Source organism: Neolamprologus multifasciatus, chromosome 19 (genome assembly GCF_963576455.1).
Source record: "Neolamprologus multifasciatus chromosome 19, fNeoMul1.2, whole genome shotgun sequence".
NCBI classification, from domain to species: domain Eukaryota; kingdom Metazoa; phylum Chordata; class Actinopteri; order Cichliformes; family Cichlidae; genus Neolamprologus; species Neolamprologus multifasciatus.
The window spans coordinates 9,846,226-9,873,307 of record NC_140457.1 but is presented as its reverse complement, the minus strand read 5'-3'; the positions used below and the strand labels follow the sequence as shown (position 1 = coordinate 9,873,307).

Genomic DNA, 27,082 nt, shown 5'->3' with positions numbered 1-27,082 from the left:
ATCAAATCGTCTTATTGATTTACTTTTAGGTAACACTGTAGTAAATTACGATTGCGCTCTCTGTGGTGACTGCTCTCAGCTGCAGATGAAGCAGGATGTGATTTTTAGACTCAGTCAAACAGAGCATGCTCAAACTGGAGGACGATCTCCCAGCAGCACCTCTCGTTCAGCGGTGACTCCTGATGGAGCCGCCCCGCCTTGTGGCACCAGAGCGAGGCCACTCTCTGCTGCCCAGCCCGCCATGTTTTATTCACCGCCGCCTGGGCACTGCCAGCCTGGTTTGAGTGTCTCTCCGCGCCTCTGTAATTTCATCTGATGGAACGGACAGTATAGACTACAGCTTCTCCGCTCAGCTGTCACCGCCACAAGGCCGATGGCATCTGAAGATGCACCCACTGCCGTCCTGATCTGGCCGTCATCTGACTGTTGATTACTTAACATGCACGACTCTGCACACTGAAACCACGAACATTATGCTACACGTCGCTAATGTCAGTTTCAGTGCAGTTCAGCCTTTTTTCTTTTCTTTTTTTTTTTATCAGACTGTCAATAATCTGATCAAAGCTGTGGGTGAACGAAGTCGACCAGCTGTCTTCTCATTGTTTCTCTGCATTTTTCAAACTGATCTTTGAAGTGTTACACACATAAAATATGCATAATTTTCATCACTAAAAACATCAATTTTACCCATTTTTATCAATTAAAAAAAATACAGTAACATAAGATTAATGCTTCAGTGTGGAATCTACGTCTAGCTACACTATAACCCTTCTGAAATCTTACGGCATAATCTCATGTCCATCTCAGGTCAGTGTAATTGTGATTTGCCTGATCAGCACAATCAATTCCTCCTGTGCTGCTTCGCCACAGTTTTTGATTTATTAGTGACAGAATAACGGTCACTCCCTTAATATGAGAAATAATAATCATAGCATTAAAGTAAGGACTCACAAATGTCAGCAAATTCCTGAAACGACATCAGGAAGTCAAGGAATGTAGAACTTCAGGAACAAACATGAATATGAAAAAGTCCCTGCATTTTATTTCTATCATGACTGACACCACATATAAAACACCAGGACACAACCACGTGGTAATTAACACGTAATGCACTAGCATAAATGCTAGCAACGTCAACCACTTATGTAGGTTACGTTGTAGGCTTTATATAGATTCCCAGTCAGGGCTTTAGACCTTTTTTTGATCAGATTATGTGTGGGGAAAAACGAGTGATAAGAAGAATCTTCCAGGATTTTAGATGATGTGGGAATGAGGGTTTAGTTGAAACACCTGGATCATGTTGCAGGGGTTTTTGGAAAAGTGACTACTGGGAAGACACGTTGTTGTCAGAGCTGTGTAGACGAGAGGAAGTGATCGAAGTGGAAAATCAAGAGAGCAGCAGGGATTTCCAGTAAAAGCAAAGCGAGTGGGGGAAAAATGGCTTCCTTGCATTAAATGACTGTTGTGTAAAGAAACAGGATATTATGTTTTTCTTACAAACTGCTGTTCCTGTGTTTCTGTTGCAGGGTGGTGGTCTTGGAGAGTCGACCGACCGACAACCCCACGGCCCTGAGCAACCTCTATATTTTAGCTGGTCACGAGAACAGTTACTGATCCTCAGCCAGTGACTCGCCAGGTCTTTGAAAAGTGGATAAGAGGCCTCACTTTTGGGAGAAAATGACACTCTTAGACCTGCGTTTCTGTTACGAGAATTGTCCGGTTTAAAAGCGTTTTTGGGAGCTTTTGTTACTGATCACGGGATCTGCAGGTCAGTAAAAGAGGAGCCTGGTCAGTTCGGATTCATACGTAGCCTTTCACCAGCAAGACGTTAACTGTAGCCTCCTTCATCTCAAACAATGCGAGGACTGTTACGAGCAGGAGGAGAAGCAGTAAAAGCTTGAATAATCATCATTACTTAGCGTTTTCCTCACTTTCCTGTACTGTGGACTGAGTTACAAACAAATTATCTAGAGGTATTATTACAAAAGTGCCATTAAAATTCACAAGAATTGTGATTGTATTAGGAAACCATGGGAGATTTGTTGTGTTATTGTCTGTCACTCATAATTACTGCCAGTGGCAAATGTTAGTAGGCTTGAGAGGAGATTTTACAAGCTCTGTAGTGAGAATAATAGATCAGTTGAAACAGAAACTCACAAGTGCTGTGGGTTATTTAAGCAATATTTATTAACCTCATCTTCCGTAAGAGGGTATGTTGGATTTATACACGGTGACGGAGCGGTCTGCTGTGTTAAAATTAACTACCTAAGCAGCTTTGGGTTATTTTTACTGCTCTGTAATATAGTTGCATCTCCTGCTCTGCTGCATTTTTTTTTTTTCTTTTTAGAAATTGGATATACTGTACATGTTTTTATTTTTCTTTACCCCCCTCTTTTATAGACCTTTTACTTATCATTATTTGCACCATGTAAGCACTTTTGTACATTTTTATTTAAAATAAAAAGACAAAATGAGGGACTGCTAGGTTTTATTAACATCTCTGCATTCCCTTTGCTTAATGTGTACTGTTTTTATAATAAAAGCTGTTGTTAACATGAGAACGAGCTGTGGGTTATTCTTGTGTCGTGAGATAATCTCTTGTTAGGGAGAGCAGGTGATGGTGAGTTTTAGTTTCCATTATTCTTCTTTTTTTCGTTCTGATGTGACTCCCCGGGCTAATTGGTCGCAGTGAGACCAGACTAAATTTACAGCTCAGTGTTACGTGCTGGATGATATCAGGCTGATGTGGTTTAAGGGTTTTTGATGGTCGGGTACACATGGACTCAGATGTGTGAGAAAACAACCCTAAAATGTTTCCCATGTGTCAGTGGTTGAGCTCTCCTGTTAGACTGAAACGAGTCAGGCATGACGATAATGACGTTTGTAGGTAAACAGCCTGACAAAGGTAACTCTCTCAGGTGTGATAATCCACAGGAGTCCTGCTTTCCCTTTTCCTCTGGAGGTGGGGGTGGAGTCAGCGGTTCCTATGGGCACCAGGGTGGAAAAAAGCAGAAGTGTTAAGTTGTTGTTCAGGGAGACTTATTCAGTGGGCAGCACCGGAAGTCAGGTGATCTTACTTCCAGAATTAAACACGCAGCTGATTCATCAAAATAGGAGTTAAAGATTTGAGTTTGTTTTAAAATAAAAAGCTTTTAATACTTAATTTTTTAACAGGTGTGCAAGTGAAGCACAGTCAAGGGATATTAATTATGATAATGTTAAAGAAGTGATAGCATTAAAAATGAAAAAAATGCAGTTACAGTTGGCTCGCTTTATTTTGAAAAGCGCGACCGGATGTAGGTTTCATTTAACCACCTTTACGGATTAAAAACAGGAGCTCGCTGGAGCTGCACGAGTAGTTGTTCTGTGATCGTCTACCTTGCAGGCTGATGTTGTTTGGAGGAAGAAGAGGGTCCTCCTGAATTTGGATTTCCTCCTAAAGAAACATCTGCGAGCATTTTACGGACAGTAAGTTTATAAATGTGATTTATTTTGGGTTATTCTACTTTAATGGTCAGGATTATCCGTCCATGGGCTTTAAAGAAACACTTTATTTCCATGTTAAAATAAAGTAGCATGGGTATTTAAAAAAAAATAGTTACACCTTCTCCAGGCATCAATTTAGCAATTTTCTTTTGTTTCTAATAAATAATACAGGTGTCCAGGCACTACAGAAGGCAGGTGTAAAGAGATGAGATGGGAAGTGCTGTATTTATCCATTATTTGGGAAATTATTTTGTTATAGCAGTTGAAGTAGTGACGAATAGTTGATAATAATAATCATGTTATCTGACAGATGCCTCTATCAAAATATCCATGTTATCCATGATCGATAGAGGTTTGCTCTCCACCACAGCTTCAAAGGTGCTTCCAGTTTGCAGCCAATCACAGAGCCAGCCTCTTTTGATGAGTTTATTCAGTCAGTTGTAGCTGTGCTTGCTACAACCAACTGATAAATAGGATCTTCATCTTCCTCAGGAAATGGAGCTTGTTCACACCCTTCTTGAATACAGCCTCTGTGTTGGTCTTCTAGTTCAGTCTGCTGTCTGATGATGGGACTCCCAGGTGCTTGCACTCCTCCACCACATCAACTTACTGTCCAAGGATAGATATAGCTAGTGTGGCCATCCTTTTTCTTCTGAAGTTGATCATATCTGTCATCATCTTATTCCCATTCAGAAGCAAGTGATTCTCACTAAAGGCCCCTCACTACTACATCCATCCACTGCAGAGTATTTGTGTAGGTTGCACGGAGCTGCACAGAAGGACTGAGGTGCAAATAAATTAAAGATAATCTCCCGATTTGTGGCTCAGGATGTGAATGCACACAAAAAGATAATAATTAAGATGTAATTTGTGTGTATACATGAAGTCAGCAAGTGATGTAATAATGTGTGGCCATTCCAAAAGTGGACATTTCTGTATTTCTTTTCTCATAAATATTAAATTATGTTTGCTTACTTCAGGAGTCACGTTTCATTCAGATATCTGGACCATAATAACAGCTTTTAAATATCAGGTGTTATACTTAGAGGTTATCATTTTAATCAGAGGTGGTATTTCCCCCTTTAAAATGCATTTTTTTCAGTGCAGCACTTTGATTTTCTCCTCCGGACCGTTTCTCACCGTGTTATTAGTCTTATCTTTGTGTCCCCCTCAGGGAAATGACCGAATATACTTTGCATTGCAAATGTTTTTGTTACGCAATCTAACTGCTGGGAGATGGGTGTAACGTTCCCTCTTTGTGCAGGGCCATTTAGGAAGTTACCCTAACATTTTAATCCCTGTAAAACGAGCTTGCATGCAGGCATGCTTTTGACGGGTCAAAAGTTGCTCATACTTTTTATTGCTGCAAAAACATGTTTTTTGCTTTGTTTTTTTTAAGCTAATTTTTGCAGCTTGGCTTGTGTAAACCATTCATAAAAGCAGTAGATTATCAAGTAAAGCCCCCTTCTTCCTTTCTTTTCCTCTTTGTCTGTTTTCAGGCTGCAGAGATGACCGTGCCTCCCCATAAAACCACTGCTGCTTGTAAAGTTTTTGTTTTGTCTCCTTTCAGAGGAGCACTGCTTCCTCCTCAGTATGGAGAAGTACGAGAAGATTGGGAAGATTGGAGAGGGCTCGTACGGAGTCGTCTTCAAGTGCAGAAACAAAGACACGGGCCAGATCGTCGCCATCAAGAAGTTTGTCGAGTCAGAGGATAATCCCATCATTAAAAAAATTGCACTGAGGGAGATCAGGATGCTCAAGGTAAAGACGCAGCCTGTCTGACAGAAGCTTGCAAATTAGTACAGAAGTTGTGAGAGAAAAACATCAAAATGATAAATGAATAAAAGAGGCATGTAATGCTAAAGTCTGCTTTACAAAACTGGTTTTCTTAATGCAGAATTGCAATATAAAATTATGTGACTAAGAACAAAATATATGACTTATGAAGTTACATTTATCAAATAAAAAACTCATCAGGATAAAATTATTAGCAGGAAGCGTAAAACATTCACATTTTTTTACTTAACAAATCAAGTTTTTATCATAACTCTCAGCCAAACTATTGTTTTGAAACTTTAACTCAGTCTTTAGAGGATTTAAATCTTGTTTTTAATGCAAGGAAATGTAAAGCGTTCCTCCTCCTGTGCCGCCAGCGGGAGGGACACGGTGCAATTCATTCTGCAGACAGAGGGGAAACACTTCGCTTTCAAACCAGCAAACTTGAGAAAAGGTTTAGAGGGCTGTAATCAAATGAAGGCAAAACCCTGCAGGGTCAGAGCTGACTCCAGTATTTCAGTTGCCGTGTGAAATGTCTGTGAACATTGAGTTATCTTTTAAAAAAACCTCTGGCACGAGTTGAATATGTTTCTTAGGCTGTAAATTGGAAGCTTAGGCTCAGTTGTGGTCAAGTCATGTGTTTTGTTAACGATGTACATATTTATCAAAGATGTACCGATGCGTTTGTTGGTGGTTTAATTAGTCATGCAGTGGGTGGGAGCGCTGGAGGCCTGCTGGACATCAGGAGCTCATAAATAGGACAGGTTGTCAGGGGCAACAGCATGTTTATTACCCTCTCTTAACAGTTTAGTGTGTTCGAGATACAGACAGAGACTGATGAGCCACTCCTCTGTGCAGCAGATTCTGCTTGTAATGTCTGTTTGGGATTTCTGTTTTCTGTCTGTGCAGCAACTGAAACACTCCAACCTGGTGAATCTGATCGAAGTGTTTCGACGCAAACGGAAGCTTCACCTGGTCTTCGAGTACTGCGATCACACCGTCCTTAACGAGCTGGACCGCCATCCCAGAGGGTGGGTGTGTCTCCCCACAAAACCTCCCTGAAAGAAAGGGATGCATGCAATTACTTGGTAGTTGCTTTGTAACTGCACATGTTTAAAGAACAGCATTGCAAACACCTGGCTTTCGGCTATCTCCAAACTTCATTTATATAGCATGTATGCCGCTTTGTCCAGCTCTGATGGGCACAACGCTCATCTCCTGGGAGACTGACTGGCTTTCTGTGGTATGCTTACAGTGATGCCCTCCCAGAATGCTTTGCTGGAAGGGAGCCACATTTTATAGGGAGTGTTTTGGCTCTCCAGTCCCCCCGCCCTCCTCTAGTCTTGGCCTATAGCCTTCAGGCCACAGACGGGTTCAAAAGAAGAGACAACAAATAGAGAGAAAGGGGCTCAGATTGTTATAAATCGCCAGTCACAAGGCTCGAATTAGCCATTTCCCCAGCAACACTGGTAGATAGCGGCCCCTTGACCAACAAAGCCTCAGTTGTTGAACATTGCGCCTCAAGAAAGAAATGGCTGGGTCCTTACTGACTGTCATCTTCAGCCACAGAGGGGCAAAAGAAAACTAGAAATGAAACAAAACAGAGCAGAAAACAGAACAAATGTATTTTTTTGTGTTTTGCTAGATGAACCGTGACGAGCTACGCGACTTCTATTCCAAGCTCTGCAGATATATGGACTAAAGTCCCATTGTATGCATTTACAGACATTTGTGAAAAAATGGGTCGTTCTAAAGAGCTCCCTGAATTCCTCCCAAAACTGTCTCACAAACCATTATTTTATCGAATCACAACATTATGGTCTTACTGACCTTCAACGAGTACAAAAAGCAAGTCAGTTTGTGAAATTTCTTTGCTTGGAATCCACAGCAACTCGGCTGCAAAGTGTCAGATCACGCAAAGTTACAGAGGAGTGTCGCTGAATGCATGAAGGATGCTAACATTCTTCTTATTCACTAACTGCAAAGCTCCAAACCTTCTGTGACATTAACATCAGCACAAAAGCTGTGTGCCGGGAGCTTCGTGACATGGGTTTCCATGACCCAGCAGCTCCCGTAAGCGTAAAGTGTAGGTAGCCTTTTATCCATATACTGTATGACTGGCCTCTTTAGCAGCACCACTCCAGGGATGTCTGTTTGCTGGTCAGTCTACCACTGGGGTGCCCAATCCCAGTCCTTAAGAGCTAATGTCCTGCAGCTTTTAGATGCATCCTTGTTCCGACACACCTCAATCAAATGAATGGCTTGTTATCAGGCCTTTGCCAAACTTGGTGGCATGCTGAAGAGGTAATAAAACCATTTGATTCCGCTGTGTTGGAGTAGAGATGCATCTAAAAGCTGCAGGACGGTTGCTCTCAAGGACTGGGACTGGGCACCCCTGGTCTACCACCTTCACACTCCACCTCATCAATGACTTTACGGACCACACTGAAAGTTTTGCACAGACATTGATGACCCCCAGAGCATGCATCTTTCAGATTTTACTGATCCCAGACTCTTTTTTTTTTTTTTTTTTACCAAACCAGGGGTTTTATATTTTCGTTCATCATTAACACCGCAAAACACAGACCCAAAACAATATAACGATACAAAATATAAACAATATAAATACTAAATCTAGTAAACATGGCAGAAATCTTAATGTCTGTTTTTTTGGCATCACTTGGGCTTGTTGATAGTGTATCAGGAAGCTTGTTCCCTCCATTAAAAGGCCTTACATTAAGAAAGGCAGTCAAGCGTGAAGCTCCAAGCTCAGTCTCTGACAATGTCATCACGTATTTGGAAATTTTCCAGTAAACCCCATTTTGTTCTAAGAATCTTTTCCAAGATCAACAAATACCCTTCAAGCTCGAATAAGTTTCTGTCCATCAGTTAACTGATTTCCTCCTTGTCCTACAGCGTCCCAGAGCATCTTGTTAAAAGTATAACCTGGCAGACGCTTCAGGCCGTCAACTTCTGCCACAAACAGAATGTAAGTGACGTCACGCTCGCTTCTCCCACCTGACTCCTCACGTAGCGTATTTCCCAGTTGTCAAACCTTCCCCTCTGCTTTGTTTTTCAATTCCTTACTAGCCTCCCCCCTCCTCCACCACCCAACAAACACTCTGCTTTATGGCTCTTTTTTTTTTTTTTTACAAGAATTCCTTTCCCGTGGCTGACCAGCAGTTAATGTATCACCAAGACACAACAAACGCTAGAACGGCCCCCGTATAACAATGTGGCTTGAAGTCTACAATCTCTTTCTACTCCCATCAGAAAGCATGCGGTTAAGTTCATAGAGTGGTGTAACTCTACTGTACTGTCTCTGCAGTGCATCCACAGAGACGTCAAGCCGGAGAATATTCTCATCACCAAGCATCAAGTCATCAAACTCTGCGACTTTGGCTTTGCCAGGATACTCAGTAAGTTTATCAGCAGCTGCAACAGTGTTGACAGTGCCCCTTAGTGGTCACTGTTACCATTACAAGTGCATATTCATATTTACAACTTAATGAATGTTACCCTAAACCAGTGGTTCCCAAACCTTTTTTGCTGGGCCCCCCTTGTTTTACAAGAAAAATGTTCGCCCCCCCCCCCCCCCCCCCCCCCCCTCGCGCGCGCGCGCGCACGCACGAACACATCCTCCAACCACACACACCCATATTTTGCTCCATTGTGGTTGATTTCACACCTCAAACATTTACTAAACAATTAAGCAAATACAAGTAATCTGCAATAAATTACAGGTAGTAAAAAAATAAACTACTAAGTCTTTTACGCTACGTCCACACCTACACGGGTATTTTTGAAAACGCAGCTGTTTCATCCACACGTAAACGGCGTTTCGAATCCCTCTGCAAAATGGGTTCAAAAACATAAATAACTGTAGGATGCCGTTTGTCCGTGATTTGAACCGGGGGAACAAATCGTGGCAGGATCAGCCTGATGTTATTTGTATCCCGCTGTAACTTTACTGTATAAAGAGCTAACATCTCCAAAATGTCAGGAGTAGTTAGTCATTACAACAAGTGTTGGTGAACTACAAATCAAGAATGTGGGATACTGTTTGTCCGTGATTTAAACAGCCCAGCGCTGCTCCCAACAAAGGGAAAACCAATCCTGCAGGGAGACCGACCTCGGCACTTGTGCAGGTGAAACCAAAGGGAAGATTTGCTTCACCATATTTTCTAGTCTTTGGCTTAGAATGAAGTTGGTTTGGAAACATATTCAGCTATGCTTCATCTCCTGCTTTGCGTTTGTGTGGGCGCCCGTGCTAGCAGTGTCCAAGCGTTTTGGGTTTTTTTTTTTTCCCTTTTCATGCCGCGCCCCCCCCTGCAATGGCTCTGCGCCCCCCCTAGGGGGCGGGCCCCACACTTTGGGAACGTCTGCCCTAAACTTAGGTTAAGTGCTTGCTGGATAGTTTCAGTGCTTCAGCAAAGATTCACATAGAAGAGTTGTTACTTGTTACTAATATTTGTTTTAATCCCTCATTCAGAAATGATTTCCTGAAAACTAACAGAAATCCCCAACAACAAACTTAAGATATTCAGTTCACTGTCACGTGTCTCTTTCTGGGTTAAATTTTGACAACATTCGCTTTATTGAATTACAGGAAAACGGCTAAATGTTGTTTGCAACTCCGGGATTACTCACTGAATGAGTCTTTGCAGAACCTATGCGTGTTTTCACTGATAGTTGAAATGATGTTGGATGTTGTGCATTTCTGTGTTTGGCAGCTGGTCCGTGTGACTACTACACCGACTACGTCGCGACCCGCTGGTATCGCGCCCCCGAACTGCTGGTGGGAGACACTCAGTATGGCCCCCCGGTGGACGTGTGGGCAATCGGTTGCCTGTTTGCTGAGCTCCTCTCGGGGACGCCTCTGTGGCCCGGGAAGTCGGACATGGACCAGCTGTACCTGATCATAAAGACCCTCGGTAAGATCAGCCTCCTGAGTAAAATGCCTTTACATTTTCGGAGAAACAATATCTTATAGCGATTTTTCCCCCTAATTTTAACGGTGAGGTTTAATGCGTTATACTCGCTATTCGCTGTGTGATTATGTTCCAGGAGATCTGATTCCTCGACACCAGCAGGTCTTCAGCAACAACCAGTTCTTCTGTGGAGTATCCATTCCAGAGCCACAACAGATGGTGACGATGAGTTTTGCTTCCTTTATTTCAGTCAGAAAAGGCTGAATAAAGATCATTTCACTGAAATAATAAATGAACAAAAAGAAATATCTAAACTTGTGACTGTCTTTCCAAAAAGTCCTTTTGCTCTTCGGTTTCTGCAGGAATCTTTGGAGCAAAAGTATCCAAACCTCTCACATCAAACTCTGAGCCTGATGAAGGTGAAGTTGTTTTTATTTTAATGTTTGCAGTCCTTCCTGTTGCTGTTTTGCAAAACTGACAAATTCTGGTGCTTTGTCCACACATGATGGTGCAGGGCTGTCTGCGGATGGACCCGTCTGAGCGGCTGACCTGTGAGCAGCTCCTCCAGCATCCGTACTTCGACAGCCTGAGAGAAAGAAACGAGAGCACATCTCGACAGCAGGACCGCTCCGGCAACAAAAGGACACGTTTACCTCGCAGACACGTTCCCCCCGGGGTGAGCAGCCTTCCGTTCCAATGATAAAGATGACGTACCATATTTGGGATAACTGGTGCCAAACTGGTTGTGTTTTAACTTGAATACAGAATTGTCAGTGGTTATATCGGCTCATATTATTAAAACGAGCACTTAAAAGTTACAAATCAACAACACTTCTTATACGTTATTAATAGATGACTACTTATACCATTTATACTACTTATTATATATCAAGATATAATAAAAGATAATCAGGTCCCGTATCTGAAATTTAGGTAAATACAACATCGATGAACTACAAAACATAACATGGCAGTTTGTCCCGAAAGAACATCTGCAATCGCCACAACTCAACTTTATTCTCAAAATGATCAATATTTTTGTTCTTAATTTGTCCCTAATACTCCATCATAGAGGGTAAGTAGCAGTCAAGTGTTGCTAATAAAATGCACTTATCTAATGATCATCAACGAGGGTCACCGACTCGATAAAAGCAGAGGTTTTTGGCAGTTTGCAGGACTGCAGCATGCAGGTGTGTGTTAACACAAAACCAAAATGTTCCCAGAAGTGGACATCCCAGCAAATTCATCGTAAGGTCAAATCATGCAATGCTCAGAGAAACTAAAAAACAAAACAAGAGCTACATCTCAGTTAGCATGTTGAATGTGAAAAAGACTGAACAAGTGTGGCTTGTTTGGAAGGAAAGCCTCTTCTCTCTAAAAAGGACACGTTAGCACAGCTTCAGCTTCCAACGTGGCAACTAAACAGATGACAAGATTTCTGGAACAATACCATTTGGACAGATCAGACCAAAGTTCCACTTTGTTTGGCCATAAGCACGGTGTCGAGCACGGTGGTGGAGGAGTGAAGATCTGGGTTTGTTTTGCACTCGAAGAACCTTACAGCTATAGAGTCAACCGTAAACTCTGTTTTCCGGAGTTTTCTAGAATTAAATGCAAGGCCATCTGTCCGACTGGTTAAACCGGTCATGCAACAGGACAATGATCATAATCACGGCAGCAAATCCACAACAGACTCTCTGAAAAAGAAAAGAATCAAACTGCTGCAGTGACCCAGTCAGAGTCCAAACCTCAGCTTGGTCAAAATGCTGTGTTGGGACCTTAAGACAGCTGTGCATAAACAGCATTTATAAATGAACACCTGGAACAACCATACAGTGCAATGAATGAATGAAACAAGTTGCAACAAGTATTTAAAGAAACCACTCGAGCTGCAGGAAATCCACATCTTCAACACACATCCCAACTATCTCATGCAGAGGAACTACAGATAATTCATTTGATTCATGTAAAACTCATCGATCTTTAAAAAATGCCCCTGTAAACTTGTTTTTACTGATTTTTGTGCTCTACAGTATTTGCCACAGTTGACCAGCAGCGGCTTCTTTCCAGCTCTGGACAATAAGAGGTACTACAACAACCTGCGCAAATTCAACTATCACCTACCGAACATCTAATCCCGCTGGTCCTGATCCGAGTCCAACCACCACCAAGAGCTCAGTAACGTGACGCATACTCCAGTAGCACTTTTTAAACCCATTTAATGAAGCTCCAACCACTTTTTATGAGGTGTATCACATGAGGTGTCTCTAGTATCTCTCTCGTTGATGTCAGTCTATGCACTATTCCCAGCAGGTCATGTTGGTTTATGTATGTCGCCGTCGTTTCAGGCTGATTTTGTATAGAGACAAGAAGCAGTGAGCTGCTCCGCTCGTAGCTGCACAGTAGACTGAAGGAAAAACTACAATGTACTGCCTTGCCTGGTTTGCCAAATGTATTTTTATATAATGACGGGCTTTATAAGAGCAACTTGTTTGTTATTTTAGTAAGTTATAATGCAGGACATGAAGTTAAACTGCTTGTGAGCGTTTCAGAAAATCTTATTTATTGACATTAGGAGTAAATACAGACATTAAACATCCTTTATCCCACTTTCACGAACATTTATTAGCAGCAGTCACACTGTACTCAACGTCTCTGGAATATTGGTGCTAAGGATGTTTTCAGCCATCTGTTTGTCCTCAGATATTTAATGATGAATGCCAAAATAATCTAAAAAGAAGATGTAAATTACTCTTAAAATAAACCTTTTCAATTGCTTTCTCTATGTACACACATATGGAGTTACTTTGAATAAATATCACAGTGAACTAGTGTCACCAGCGATTTCATTTGACTCTTTGTTGGACTGACAAAATGACAACTCTGTGAATGATTACGCCACACCTTCTCGTGACAAAAAACCCTAAAAACCTAAGAATAATGGATGTTGTGCTGTGTGCCATTCACACGATCAGTCCAGGTCCAGCTGTATTTCCAGATGTGGAAGTGCAGTTTGCAGCCTGTCAACTGTTGTCTGTCTGTCTTTGATTCCGGGAAGATCACTGAGAAACAGATACTCCAGTTTCCTGAGAGGAAGCATCGCCTAATTACTTCATTCGTTATAAGATTGTTTTTAAAAAAGCACCATTAAAACAAGCGGTACTTTAAATTTGTTTCCTTTGGAGCGAACAATAAACACTGACCTGAGTTTGTGCAGGGCGATAATACCCTTATCAGTCACATTTCCACACGACACCACCTCCATCATGTACAAGCTCTCCTGCAGGTTCTCTATGGAGGTCAGCCTCTCCAGACAGGCATCTTCAATGTAGATACACTTATTGAACTTGACTTCTTCCAAATGTTTCAAACCATCTAGAAAAATCAACGTTAAAAAAATGGCATCAGCACCTTTAGGAAAAGGGACTCAGGCATGCTCTCCTTTAAATATATATATACTGGAGTTCAGCAGCCAGCAAGGTCAGAGAAAGCGTGCGTGCCTGCTTGGTGTAAAATATCCCGGACACTTGCGTCACTTTTAGATAATTAGTCTAAGAGAGATGCACTTTCCCCTCGCCTTTCTTGTTAACACCACGGAAGGGAATCGCTTTCAGGTCAACCGTCGAGGTCGAAGCTAATGCAAAATTTACACTTTCTGAACTTGGCTTTAATTTTTAATTTAAACACACTCTTTACTATGTTAATCCAAAGCGAGTTCAAAGGGAAATAACCTATGTTAACATATGTCAACATCTGGATTTACTGATGTTAACAGAACATAAGTCCTAATGACTTATGTTCTGTTTCCCCAGTGCCATCATTAAGTCAACAAGATCATTATGAAGCTGGATGTACAGAATACTGAGTTCTGTCCTTGTTGATCAAAGCGTTCCTTATTAAAGTTCACAGTCTGTCAGTTTTGTAACATAGTTTTGTTGCAATATTGCTTTTAATTTGTCGTATTATATACGAGACATATATAACTTTCTTTTAAAAGTAAAATTTGGGTGTTTTATTTAATGATTTCTTTGACCAGTTCTTTTTCCAGGGTGGAATGATTGCACAGCACACATTTTAATCACTTTAAAAAACAAGAACTGGGTGCATAGATTTGAATTTGCTTTTGATTTTTTTCTAATCCATACAGGGCTGAAGATGTATACACTCAAAACTATATATATATACACATTCCCCTAAATCTTTTAATAAGTACGCTGAAGGTTCTACAATGTCTTTTAACTTGAAAGGGCCTATTAACTTCTCATTAGTGATCCTGATCGACTACAACAAGGATTTGTTTACCAGCACTCATTGGATTAATCAATACTTGATTGCAGCATCCAACATGGACAAGCTAAATGCTTTCTGGACATTAAGCTGGAAAGTGGATGGAATATCTTAAGATTACTTCCAAATTATTCAACTTAACCTTAAATCAACCACTAGACACAGTGATCCCAAACATACATCAAACTTGATTTTGGAATGGATAAAGCTGGCTAATATTAAACTCCTGCAACGGCCTTCCAGTAGCTTTTAAACAAAGTCCACAAATTTTCGACAGGTTTGAGTTCAGACCTATCAAAAATTTGTGGACTGTTTAAAAGCTGTGTCCATGCCAGGAAACTAAACAATTTAAGGAACCCTGCCAATTCTTCCAAGAACAGTGGTCAAATATACATCCAAAATTATGCCAGAAGCTTGTTGCTGACTATGAAAAGTGTCTGGTCTAGGTATAACCTGCTAAGGAACATTTAACAGAATATGAGTGGGGCTGTATGTATATATTTGAGCCTGCATATATTCTTCTGACCCAAAGTTTGAAGTAAATTCAAATTTGTACATTTGTGTATGCTGCACATCTTTAATGACATCTGCACAGTTCAAAGGAATCATTAAAAGCTCAAAATAACTGTGAGATTCACGTCCATGGATGTAAACTTCTGACCACAACTGCATGTATATCTGAGGTTAACAAAGTACTTATCCAAAACGCATCCAAAAGATATTTAAGTTCAGAGGATGAACCCTCTGAATCTAAGAATATGGATTTTTTCTTTCTTCTGTGATATGAGATCAGCCATTAAACACAATATTAATTCATCAATGTTTTCCTCCCCGTGAACATATTTTTCTGTTAATTAACAAGATAACAGCCTCACCAGGTGTGTGACTGTACACTTAAATATATCTGAGACAACATCTGCGATCATTAGGTGAAGACGTCAATGAGTCTAGAACAAGAACATGATGTTCTCCACACTGACCCAGGTAGTCAAACCCTTTGTACATGATGCAGGATTCAGTGGCGTCAATCGCCTGGATCTTGTATCTGCCCAGAGACCCAGTTGGCAATGCGTTGTAGTCGAGATGCCAGCGATCAAAACCCTGGAAGCGCACTTTAGCACCACATCTCAGCAACCACTCTGCTGCTGCTCGGTCTGGGCCCACAGCTTTTATCCTTTCATAGTCCACCCTGAGTGAAGATCGACAAACAGTCAAAGTACTGCACATGCTGATATGTGATGAAATGTGACGGGTCACATTTGTTGGGTGCAGAAAGGGAAGAAGGGTCAAGAGACAAAAGTCAAAAGTCCTATTGACAACTTCCCCACTAGGGCAAATGTTAAAACCTGAACTAATCGTCCACGGTTTACAAAAACAAACATGTTGTCAGTTTATTTAACATGAAAAAAATTATTTTAAGCGACACTGGACTGTAATTCCTCATCTTTACTAAACAGTAACAAGCAAAAATCTCTGTAAATGAAACAAAAGTGAAAATTAATTTATAAATACAGGCCTAGAAATAGCTTTTCTGTTTAAGTGTTTGTTTAGACCAGGGGTAGGCAACGCCAGGCCTCGAGTGCCGGTGTCCTGCAGGTTTTAGATCTCACCCTGGGTCAACACACCTGAATCAAATGATTAGTTCATTACTAGTCCCCTGGAGAACTTCAAGACATGTTGAGGAGGTAATTTAGCCATTTGAATCAGCTGTGTTGGATCAAGGACACATCTGAAAACTGCAGGACACCGGCACTCAAGGCCTGGAGTCGCCTACCCCTGGTTTAGACTTTGTTTATATGATCTTAGATAAATTCATATGTTTCAATGTGGGCTTTCTTTTCTTTGTTTAGGGAAAACAATAATACTGTAGCTGACCCATTGTGTCTATTTCTACCCAGCTATGCTTTTACTGGATGGACAATGTGTTTAAGATGAAGCCATTGGCAGTCAGATCCTTTCTAAATGGTATTGCACGGTGGATCAAAAACTGATTTTTGCTCTTCTGTGTTCATAATTCCATCAATTTTGACAAGATCCCGACACCGTTGTCTGAAACACAGCTCCAAACCATGACAAAGCCTCCACCGTGCATTACAGATGGCTGTTGACACTCATTATTGTACCCTTCTTCTGACCCCTTCTGTACATATTGATGAATCACTCCATCAGACCTGTTGTCACTGATTTTTGGTCAGGTTCTTGTATGATTTTAGCATACATCACGCTTTTTTTTTTCTTCCTTAAGAACAGCTTCTTTATAGCCATCCTTCAACTGAGGCTATTTCTGATGAGGCTTCAGTGAAGACTAGATGGATCAACAGAAGATTCAGGTGCATCTCTCAGGTCCTGTGTCAAGTCTTACCTAGATTCTTTTTCTTTTATATTTCTTAAGGACATCACTTTCAGATAGGTTTGTCTGCTGTAGAAGCTGTAGTGGCTTTTCACTTGTTATTTTGTACTCAACATGTCCAATTTTAATGACACACCACGCTGAGATATAAGACGTTTTAAGCTAATATCTCTTTGGAAATCATCTTGTTGGTGTGAAAATCCTATTTTATGCCTGTCAAACTGTATTATATTTAGCATTTTTCATACATTCAGCTACAGGAACAAATTACAGGCTGCTAGTAGCCTAAAGACACATTTAAAGGGGTGTTTGCCGAGTTTTTTGTTATGTGTTGACACTACGCTGGTTCATTCCTTGAGTTAGATGCCTGTTTTATGTTTGTCTGACTCATAGGTCAGGGTTAAGTCTCTGAATATAGTCAGGTACAAGGACTGGGCTCAAAATGAGAGAAAAAGCAGCTAATGTCCAGAAAAAGAAAAGTATGGGTCAAGACTTTCGTATAGTGATGTATTTTTAAGGTGGAGGTGAGTTAATAAAAAGGTGCCTCACTTGTTGAAAACGGCATTGAGCCAGCCCCAGAAGTGTCTGCGGCTCCTCTCCGGGTGAATCACCGCAAACTTCACCGCCTGCGACAACAGTCTCATATCTGAAAGCCAAACAGCGCACTGGGAGTTATCTCCTCTGCTGGCTCTCACTGACAAACAGCGCAGGATTGCGACACATAAACAATCCCGTCTCTCACCTGTCCTCCCACAAGCAAAGAACAACTGACAAACACTACTGTTTACATTCAGAGCGCAGCCATCATAGCTCTAACCTTTAACCTTTACGACCTATCGCGAATATAAAAAACCGCGGTATCCAATTGGCTGGACGCGCTTACGTCAGAGCGGAACGTTAGCGGCTCTACGTACGGGAGCAAGAGGAGGAAACACGAACACTAGGAGCTAAGGAAAGTCGCTCCTGGCTAGTGATGGGCAGATGAAGCTTCATGAAGCACTGAAGCTTTTCATCCAATTGGTTCACCCCAGCGCAAAGCTTCTTGAAGCTTCATTTGCTCTAGTAGGACATCTACTGGACGTAAAAATATTAGTTGGCATGAATTTGAAGAGTGTGGCCTTTTGCACACAGCCTGTAAATGTCAACAACAAAAGGAGTGTGTAAAACATCTATATTGTAGTGATGGCAGTATACTGTGTATATTTATACTGACAGAATGGGAAATGATTATTTGGAAATGCTTAAAATGGAAATGATCATTTACTGTGAGGTGAGGTGTGGTTGGGGTGTGGACAGTGGTTGTGCTTTTGTAACGTTCAGGTATAGACAGCTACACACTGAGGCTTTGAGCCTCAGTCCTGCCCACATTTTATTCTGTAAAAACTAAATTTTCACTGCTTTTATGACCTTTTTAGTGGGGAGAACATAGCTAGGATTTAATGATTTAACAAATCTTTTAAATCCTTTGTCCTCCACAATGCTAAATGGCTGGGAGTCCTCAATCACCATGCTAACCAGGTCTTCATCTATTTGAGATTGTTCTCCTGAGGAAAGACAACAAAAACAAAGCACAAATATAAATATCACACACGTCACTTATTGCATTGTATAATATTGTTATATCATTTAGTAACATTCTGCATGCTATATTATCATGGCATTTGATGGCTCACCTGGTCTTGCTCCACAATCGGTGTTCCCCTTATTCTCATGCAAAGCTCTGTAGTGCCTAAGCATGGATGAGGTGTTGTTGTTATATCCCAGCTCCCTGGCACATAGCAAACACTTCACCTTGTACAAAGGTAAAGACAGCTTAACATATGTTTTATTGCACCATCAGTATTATGAAAATACATCTTCTGTAGAAATTTACATACCTTGTTGGGAGGAATAAAATCAAAATGTTCCCACACAGGGGAGGACATCCTCCTCTTCTTAGCTGACTCCATTCTCTCCTGACTTTCTCTCCTCACTCTCATAAACCTCCAAACTGTCTCTAACTCTCACTAACCGCAACTCTCCATCAAACACCCACATTTTTGAATGAAGTCTGAGGGGTTTATATCGCTGTCATATCTCGCGGCAAAGTTCGAACCGCTTCATGAACCAGTCACGTGGTACAGCCGGGCAGCGAGGCTTCGGACGTCATCATTTTCAGCTCCTCCCATAAATGAAGCAAGCCTCGATACGCGCTTCGTGGAAACGTCCCCTCAATTACTCGACACACGCTTCGAAGCCTCGATACAGAACGTCACATCACTACTCCTGGCTCTTATACGATGAAGAGGCTAATTTGAGCTGCTATTAAACGCTTTGACAATGATCCGGATCCTGAGCGGGGCGTCCTTTAAGGCTGCTGGTGGACTGTTAAAGGATATTCAAAGCAGACAGCTACACGGGTGAGGCTGACACCACAAAGACAATGACTTGTGCATAAGTGTGAGCTTGTTCAGTTATATGTGAGAGAAGAAGTAGGAGTGGGGTGCTAGTTTCTTTAATCCGTACAGACGAATGTGCAGACGTTGTGCAGGTGTTGTGCCAAAAAGTGATTGCCTGCCAAAAACTGATTTCTAATTGGTAAATAGACTTCGGTGTCTACGCGTCAGCGTTTACAAAGGGGTTATATATAGAATTAAAAAATTATTTGTTTTTTCAAGTATCTTTACAGCTCTGTGTTATTGTACTTACATTATAACCAATCCGGTCCTTTAACCTCGTTTAAAATATTTTTACAGAACTATTGTCATATTTGCTGCCATTTCTGCTGTCCTCTTGGCCAGCTTACTCTGACAAAATACATTTTTAATGTTAATGAGATTTTTTAAACTGCATAAATAAAGGTTATATAAAAGGAAAAACTGATTGCGGCTTCTACCTTGTTACACGAATGTTGTTTGTGGCTCAATATGACTTTATGTCATCCATGAGGGATGCATTTAACATATGTTTCACATATTATAGCCCAACAAGTTACTTATAGCAGTTTAAATACGTGCAATCAGTTTTTGGCAAATACCGGAAATCACTTTTTGGCAGACAATCACTTTTTGGCACAACATCGGTACCTGCCCAAATATGCAGCTTTCACTGAGCCTGCCAAGGACACCCAACTCTCCAAGATATAGATTCAACAACATCTGTACCCTCTGCATGAGCTAGGTCCTCACACCACGTTGTTTACACATGTTGTTTACACACCATGATTTCTTAATAAGTGTCTAGCAGGGAGGACGGTTATTAGAGTTGCCGTGTTTTCAGAGGCTGCACACAGCTTACCGCTCCCTCTCCAGTTTACTTTAAGGAAGCCCTGCAATATAGGAAATTACAGTTAATGATTATTAAGAGCAAGGGAAACCTTCCTACTTAAATTCAGCTTCTTCTGAGATAACCCTCGGGTTGACAGGTGAAATGTTTGGCAGGTTTAACTACTTACAACTGTGCGCATTTGTACAGGTCCTGGCACTCTGTTCTAGTTATGATAGAAACCCTCGAGCAAGGTTTCATCTCTGAACATCGACACTTTCTAGCCAATTTGGTGAAAGTCCCTGATTTAATCTCTGGTTGCATTTATTGCTTTAATGTTTTGTGGGACATTAAGACATTTTGTCTGGCTGTTGCAAAAATGCCACAAAGTGTACTCACTTGGTTACAAGATTTAAATGTTTGTGAACATTGTGTTCTTGCAGATCCTTGCTCGCTCTAGCTTGCCTTTATGATGAAGGGTTCTTCTATCCTATTTGTCACGGTTCGCTGGAGGACTCACACGCAGGACTCAGAGGCACAGTATTTATTACAATTCCACCAGGTGTATTTACAAACAGTGCAGGGGGGGGGGGGTAGTGCTATATACAAAGCAGTGACAGGAAAAAAGGCTCCGGGGAAATCCAGGGAGGGAAAAGACACTCGCTCTTCTTCTGACTCTCTCCAGACACTCACACAAAGGAATCCGCTCGGGGAATGCAGGGTCGGGTCCAGGGGATCTATGTACAGAAAGAAATACACGTCAGAGGTTTTGCGCAGGGAAAAAGAGAACTTGCTCAGAACCAGGCTGCACTGACGTGAGTCACACACAACGATCCAGCGATGAGTAGAAGCCACTCCCTGGCTTAAATGCTGGCTGCGCTAATGAGGCCCAGGTGTTTCCTCTTCAGAGGGGCGTGGGTCGAGGGCGTGAACCCACCATGAGTTCCGCCCTGGCGAGAGAGAGAGAGCAAGAGAGAGAGACAGAGTGAGAGAACTACTAGTCAGCGGCCTGCTGATCCCCTGGCCGTGACACTATTAGTAATTGCAAATACCTCTTTAACTCAAACATCTGTGTCATAGGTCTCCAGACTGATCTGCGTCAAAGGTCTCTTTCTCATCCATGGCTGGACTCTGACCTAAATATTCTGCTTTGTTTTCTACCTTTTCAATCTGTACAGCTAGTCGATTATTAATAGCCACCTTAAATTTTGTCCTGTCTGTTTGCTTTTTGTTTTTTCAGCACATATGACATAGCTGTGGTGGGAGCCGGCATTGTGGGCTTGGCCACAGCGAGAGAGCTGATTCTGAGACACCCGTCGCTCAGTTTCGTCCTCCTGGAGAAAGAAAAAGAGCTTTGTGAGTGGAGTGTTGTGGATGTAAAGACACGGGACAACATGTTAATGTAGTGATTTGTGTTCTCCACAAATCTCTACATTTTTGACCCACTCACTGACGCTCTTAAACTTGAAAGCCCTTTCCCTTTAGTTACTGTTTCATTAATAATCAAATGTCCTGGAGAACAGAGCCAAAACTTTGTAAAAATGTAACAAACCAGCAAACATACTCTGGCACTGTTTTCTGAAGTTATTGCAGGATTTTGGATGTATGACAACACTTTACCCCAATCAGTATATAAGATTTGCAGTCATGTGAAAAACTTGCATGATATAGATATAGATGCATGATATAATGGCTTGTAGTGATGACTTAAATTAATAATTTCCTGTGTGACTTCAGTCTCTCACATCATTGTGGTAAAACTTTGCACTCTTATTTAAAACAGTGCTTCAGTTCATTGATGATAGCAGGCATTTGTTTGTGCACTATTCTCTTAAGCCTGATTCTACTGTTGTGGACACAGAAGTCAACAGTTGGAGAACCCACGGCTGATTTGTCATTCTTATTCGATGCATTGTAAAAAGGCAGGTGGGCAGACCCTCAGCTAACTGTCTGATGACTCTGGGACCCAAGTGGACCCTAACAGAATCCCCACTTTAAGGTCCATCCATCCATCCATCCATCCATTCGCTTCCGCTTATCCTTTTCAGGGTCGCGGGGGGCGCTGGAGCCTATCCCAGCTGTCATAGGGCGAGAGGCGGGGTACACCCTGGACAGGTCGCCGGTCTGTCGCAGGGCTAACACACAGGGACAGACAACCATTTGCACTCACATTCACTCGCACATTCACACCTAGTGGCAATTTGGATTATCCAATTAACCTATCCCCACAAACTTTAAGGTCCCACCACAGTATTTCAGTGAGGTTGAGGTCTGGACTTGGACTGGGCATGTTGATTCTTTTCTTTTTCAGCCATTCTGTTGTAGATTTGATGCTGTGCCTTGGATCATTTTAATCCTACATGACTCATTTGCTATCAGATAGATGGCCTCACGTTTGACTCTAGGATACAGAGGAGCTCATGGTTGTCTCAATAACTGCCCAGGTCCTGTGGCTGCAAAACAAACCCAGACCATCAGCCCTCCACCACTGTGCTTGAGTTGTTTGCGCTGTTATGCTGAGTTTCTCCAAATGTGGCGCTGTGCACTGTGGCCAAATATAAAGCACACTTTGTTCTTGTTTGCCCAAAGTCCAAAGAATTTGTTGAGACATCAACTCCTGGGAAGATAGTGACTTCGTATTAACACACCTGAATATTAACTACTGTTTTCCACTCTTTTATGCTATGCTAATCTCCTAGGTGTACCCTAATATTTACCAAACAGAAAGTTAAATAAAGTTAGTTAAAACTTTTGCATATTAAAATGATCAACATTTAAACAGCTAAATAAACGAAACAAAAAAATTATTTGAGTCAGTTTTTTCCCCCCCATCACTCTGTAGGACTTAATACTCCCTTCTCTCTTATTGTTCTTCAATTTGTCCATACCTACCAGCTTTACACCAGAGTGGGCATAACAGTGGAGTCATTCACAGTGGGATCTACTACACACCGGGATCACTGAAGGCTCGGCTGTGTGTGCGAGGAGCCACTTTAGCCTATGAGTACTGTGAGAAGAAAGGACTTCCTTACAAGAGATGCGGAAAGGTTTGTCTCTGTATATTAAGCTGATAGATTTAGAGTTCAGTGACCACCTTGAGTGACCGAAATTACAGCAGACATTTATCAACAGTGTTGGGAAGGAAATATACTACTAGTTTAACTGTATTTAACAGTAGCCTACTGCCCTTTCAGCTTCATCCATATTTACACAGTTTAATTAATGTTACCCATTTTTACCAGGGGCTAATTGTTTTGCACTCTTGGTTCTATATGTTCTCAGTGAGAACAGATGTCTGTGATAGAAAACAGATATTTTCTTGCTTATTAAGCACCACGCTATGGAGCCACTGTGAAATGTAAAGCAAAAATGGGTGACAAGGTCCAGGAAATTTATAGAAAAAATAAAACTGCATATTGATTAAAAGCAGTGGGGGGGAAAGTCAGTACCCACAGTTGGAACTAATTTCATGGTGAGCTTAATCCAGCAGGAGACAGCATAACGACTAAAAGCAACTAAAATTGAACTAGGTGGCAGTGGTTAACCTGTGACCTCAGCAGGTCCTGGTAGGTTCCTACTTCAAATTGATTTTCTGGAGTTTGCAGGGAGGATGGATGAATAGATGGATTGAAGTTTGAACTAGCTTTTAAATCTTTGAAATGTATATTTATTCCCAGACACGGGTCTTAAAGTCAGCTCTGTAGCTGAATGAAATCCAATGCAAGGATCAAATATTTGGAGTGTTTTGGAGACAGCTTTGATGTCTCCCCCTAAAGATTAAATCCAAACCAAGATCTTTGACTTGGATGTTAATTTTTATTGCCCCGTAGAGTAAAGAAAAGGACTGAGCGCCAATTCTTATTGCAAAAAATAAAATCTTATATTTATTTAGAATACAAGAGGACCCTGTATGCCTGCTTGTTTTTTTTTAGCGATTGTTGGTACTCTGAAACTTTTCAGTTGGTAATAGCGAAGTATGTGTTTCTGTCTTAAACCATGCAGCTCATCGTTGCTGTGGAGCAGGAAGAGATTCCCAGACTAAAGGCTTTATATGAGCGCGGCATGAAGAACAATGTGCGTGACCTCACCATTGTCGATGGCAAGGGCATCCGGGACAGAGAGCCTTACTGCAGGGTGAAAAGAAAACAAACATCATCTCATTTACTTGGACAAAAACGTGTTAATGCAGGGTAATATTTAATATTTTGTCTTTTCAGGGGATAATGGCCTTGGATTCGCCCTACACTGGCATTGTCGACTGGAGGATGGTGGCTCTCAGTTATGGTACTGACTTCAAGGAGGCAGGTGGCACTGTGGTAACTGAATATGAGGTCAATGACATTTCCATGATCAAGGAGAGCCCAGCAGGAAGCACAGAAGGTAACAAGCTGGTTGTGCACATCAGTGTTGACACAGTCATAACTTGTCATAAAAATTGTATAGCTAACACAACTCCCTATTTAAATTCCATTTGCAGGAATGAAATATCCACTTGCAGTCAGAGATAACAAAGTAAGACATGTTAAAACAAAGGTATCACATGGTCAGATCGAGCTCTGTTGTTTACAGTTTTTGCATCATTACTTTCTCACAGGGTAATGAGCTGCGGTGCCGTTACGTCCTGACCTGTGGTGGCCTGTACTCGGACCGTTTGTCACAGATATCTGGATGCAGTCGGGAGCCACGGATCGTCCCGTTCAGAGGAGATTATTTAGTCTTGAAACCTGAGAAAAATTACCTGGTCAAAGGAAATATTTACCCTGTAAGTCTGCTGAAAATGTTTTCCTGGTGCAAACATATACAGGCAGGTGTTTTCTGTTTGTTTAAAGCAGTTTTTGGCAATCTCAATTGCAGAACATCCCAGATATATGTGAAAAACTATAAGTGAGTTACAGTATATGGACTTCTTTTTCCTCTCTGCCTGGAGATGTTTTGAGGGGAATTTTAAAAAGATGACTTCCTGTCGATTCCAATTTAGAGCTCCGACGGTTGCATCCACATTATTTGTGGGTTTTTTTAATACCTGTTGCAGGTTTAACATGTATGTGTTTTCTAATAAATTCTGTAAAATCTCTCATTAGGTTCCTGACCCTCGTTTTCCGTTCCTCGGAGTTCATTTTACCCCGAGGATGGATGGAAGTATTTGGCTCGGCCCCAACGCTGTCCTCGCCTTTAAAAGGGAGGGTTACAAAGTGTACGACTTCAGTGCTCAAGACTTTGCTGATGCGCTCTTGTTCAGGTAGCATATTTGTCCTGGAAGATATGACGATTTCAGTCACAGTGTAACAGCTGCATAGTGTGTGATGCCAATTTGTGTTTTGTTTTGTTTTGTTTACCTGCAGAGGCCTTCAGAAGCTAATAATGAGGAACATTACATTCGGAGTTGGAGAAATGTATAGAGGAGTTTTCATTGGTGCACAGGTTAAAAATCTGCAGAAGTACATCCCTGAACTTTCCCTGAGTGACGTGATCAGGTAGAGAAATCATTCTTGGTGCTTGTTACACAATATTAGGACCGGTTTTCTGTAACCGCTGGTTGTTTCCTGTCCAGGGGTCCAACGGGAGTTCGAGCACAGGCCCTCGACCGCGACGGAAACCTCGTGGATGACTTTGTGTTTGACGGCGGGGTCGGAGACGTGGGCAGTCGAGTGCTCCACGTGCGTAATGCTCCTTCGCCGGCAGCCACCTCCTCCCTCGCCATTGCTGAGATGATTGCAGATGAGGTGGAGAACCGTTTTACGTTGTAGCAGAGGGAGAAGAGAAAACCAAAGAAAGTCCAGCTGTCATTACTTCTTTATTACAGAACAGGCCTTATTTTAACAGAATAAAGTGACTTATCTGCTGCGCTTTTTTATTTTCGTGGTGCTACTTCAGGTTGTATGTTTACTTCACCACGTGTGAAAGTACAATTTATTTTCTGCACTACATTTCTGTCTAGAAATAAAGTTTGCCATGACCTGCTTTTTACATTTGTAACTTCAATAGCATTATCATCAGTTTCTAACATTAAAATTATAATATCAAAGTACATCAACTGTGCGTAAATGTGCACTTTAGATTTAAACGAGGGCTCTTTAATGGTTACATTTCAGTACAAACAGTTTCTTTTTAATTTTTCAATGTGATTTTTCAACCTGTATGAAAGAGGAGTTTGAAGACTGTATAGTCCGCTATAAATGAATGAAGAGTTTCGGTGTCATCATGGAGGCTTTTATCTAGATGTTGGCTTATGAAAGTCTTCATGTACCACACGGTTTACCAAGAAAGATCGATTCTTCTTACTCCATTTGACAGTTGTGCTACAAAGGTTGTTAAATTATATCATGACTAAATAGTCTCTTTGTCTTATCTATATTTTCATTAAGGCAAATTTGTATTTTTTTGTGGAGCTGCTGGTGATTTCTCTTGAATCTGTTTCAAACTCTGCACATGTTCCTAAAACTGTTCTCATGTTTGTCTTTCTGTCATTACATTGATTATGACAAATGAATGTTAAGGGAATTTTCAAAAAAAAAAATATATTTTTGAAAACAAATGTGCCATTTTTGTGGTTTCTGTTTTAGGTTAGGTCTTTTGGAGGATTTTTTTTTAAAGATGTAGGCTACATTCTTTTATATTTAAATATAATGACTAATATGGGAATTGACCACAACTTCGAATATTTAAACACAACCTTGCTGTGTTTAAAGCTGATTTTTCACTGTGCTGTGATTTTACAGCAGTGAAGAGGATGAATTGGCGGTATGGAGAGAGCTGTGGACTTTTTAACCAATTCAGTTACATTTTATTTATATAGCACCAAATCCCAAAAACATTTGCTTCAAGGTGCTTTATATTGCAAGGTTTATACTGTCCCCTATCAGCAACCACTTGGCAACAGTGGGAGGGAAAAACTCCCTTTTAAAAAGGAAGAAACTGCTGGCAGAATTAGGCTCAGCCTGGTTGGGGGGAGCGTCAGAGGACAGAACAAAGACATGCCATAGATTAATAACAACTAATGATTACATAC

General features: G+C 41.3%; 4 protein-coding genes across 14 annotated transcripts in view; 3 read left to right on the top strand and 1 right to left on the bottom strand.

The window, feature by feature from the left end:
• Positions 1-2,561, top strand: part of map4k5 (mitogen-activated protein kinase kinase kinase kinase 5) — a 31,065-nt gene extending 28,504 nt beyond the window's left edge. For all 10 annotated transcript variants that reach the window (XM_085142591.1, XM_085142590.1, XM_085142587.1 and 7 more), the window contains one exon: positions 1,527-2,561. In XM_085142591.1, coding sequence (XP_084998717.1) covers positions 1,527-1,614 — 88 coding nt within the window. In that variant the 3' untranslated portion in view covers positions 1,615-2,561. The remainder of the gene's footprint in view (positions 1-1,526) is intronic.
• A 117-nt stretch (positions 2,562-2,678) lies between these two features.
• cdkl1 (cyclin dependent kinase like 1 (CDC2 related kinase)) lies at positions 2,679-12,946 on the top strand. Its single transcript, XM_085142598.1, has 10 exons — positions 2,679-3,468; positions 5,057-5,247; positions 6,172-6,293; positions 8,179-8,251; positions 8,591-8,681; positions 9,996-10,196; positions 10,330-10,412; positions 10,556-10,612; positions 10,708-10,869; positions 12,227-12,946. The coding sequence occupies exons 2-10, from the start codon at positions 5,080-5,082 to the stop codon at positions 12,326-12,328; spliced, it is 1,059 nt and encodes a 352-aa protein (XP_084998724.1). The 5' UTR covers positions 2,679-3,468; positions 5,057-5,079; the 3' UTR covers positions 12,329-12,946.
• Positions 12,740-17,699, bottom strand: dmac2l (distal membrane arm assembly component 2 like). 2 transcript variants are annotated; one of them, XM_085142600.1, is made up of 5 exons: positions 17,573-17,699; positions 17,380-17,476; positions 15,461-15,669; positions 13,397-13,568; positions 12,740-13,279 (listed from the first exon to the last, which is right to left on the bottom strand). In XM_085142600.1, exons 2-5 carry the CDS (start codon positions 17,472-17,474, stop codon positions 13,165-13,167), a joined length of 591 nt encoding a protein of 196 aa, XP_084998726.1. In that variant the 5' UTR covers positions 17,475-17,476; positions 17,573-17,699; the 3' UTR covers positions 12,740-13,164. The 2 variants fall into 2 exon arrangements, with proteins under 2 accessions (XP_084998726.1, XP_084998725.1); XM_085142599.1 differs by having other exon boundaries at positions 17,380-17,674.
• A 1,101-nt stretch (positions 17,700-18,800) lies between these two features.
• l2hgdh (L-2-hydroxyglutarate dehydrogenase) lies at positions 18,801-26,608 on the top strand. The gene is made up of 10 exons (XM_085142597.1): positions 18,801-19,229; positions 21,314-21,429; positions 22,969-23,120; positions 24,076-24,207; positions 24,291-24,453; positions 24,551-24,585; positions 24,668-24,835; positions 25,155-25,312; positions 25,416-25,547; positions 25,625-26,608. The coding sequence occupies exons 1-10, from the start codon at positions 19,150-19,152 to the stop codon at positions 25,818-25,820; spliced, it is 1,332 nt and encodes a 443-aa protein (XP_084998723.1). The 5' UTR covers positions 18,801-19,149; the 3' UTR covers positions 25,821-26,608.
• The last annotated feature ends 474 nt before the right edge of the window (positions 26,609-27,082 follow it).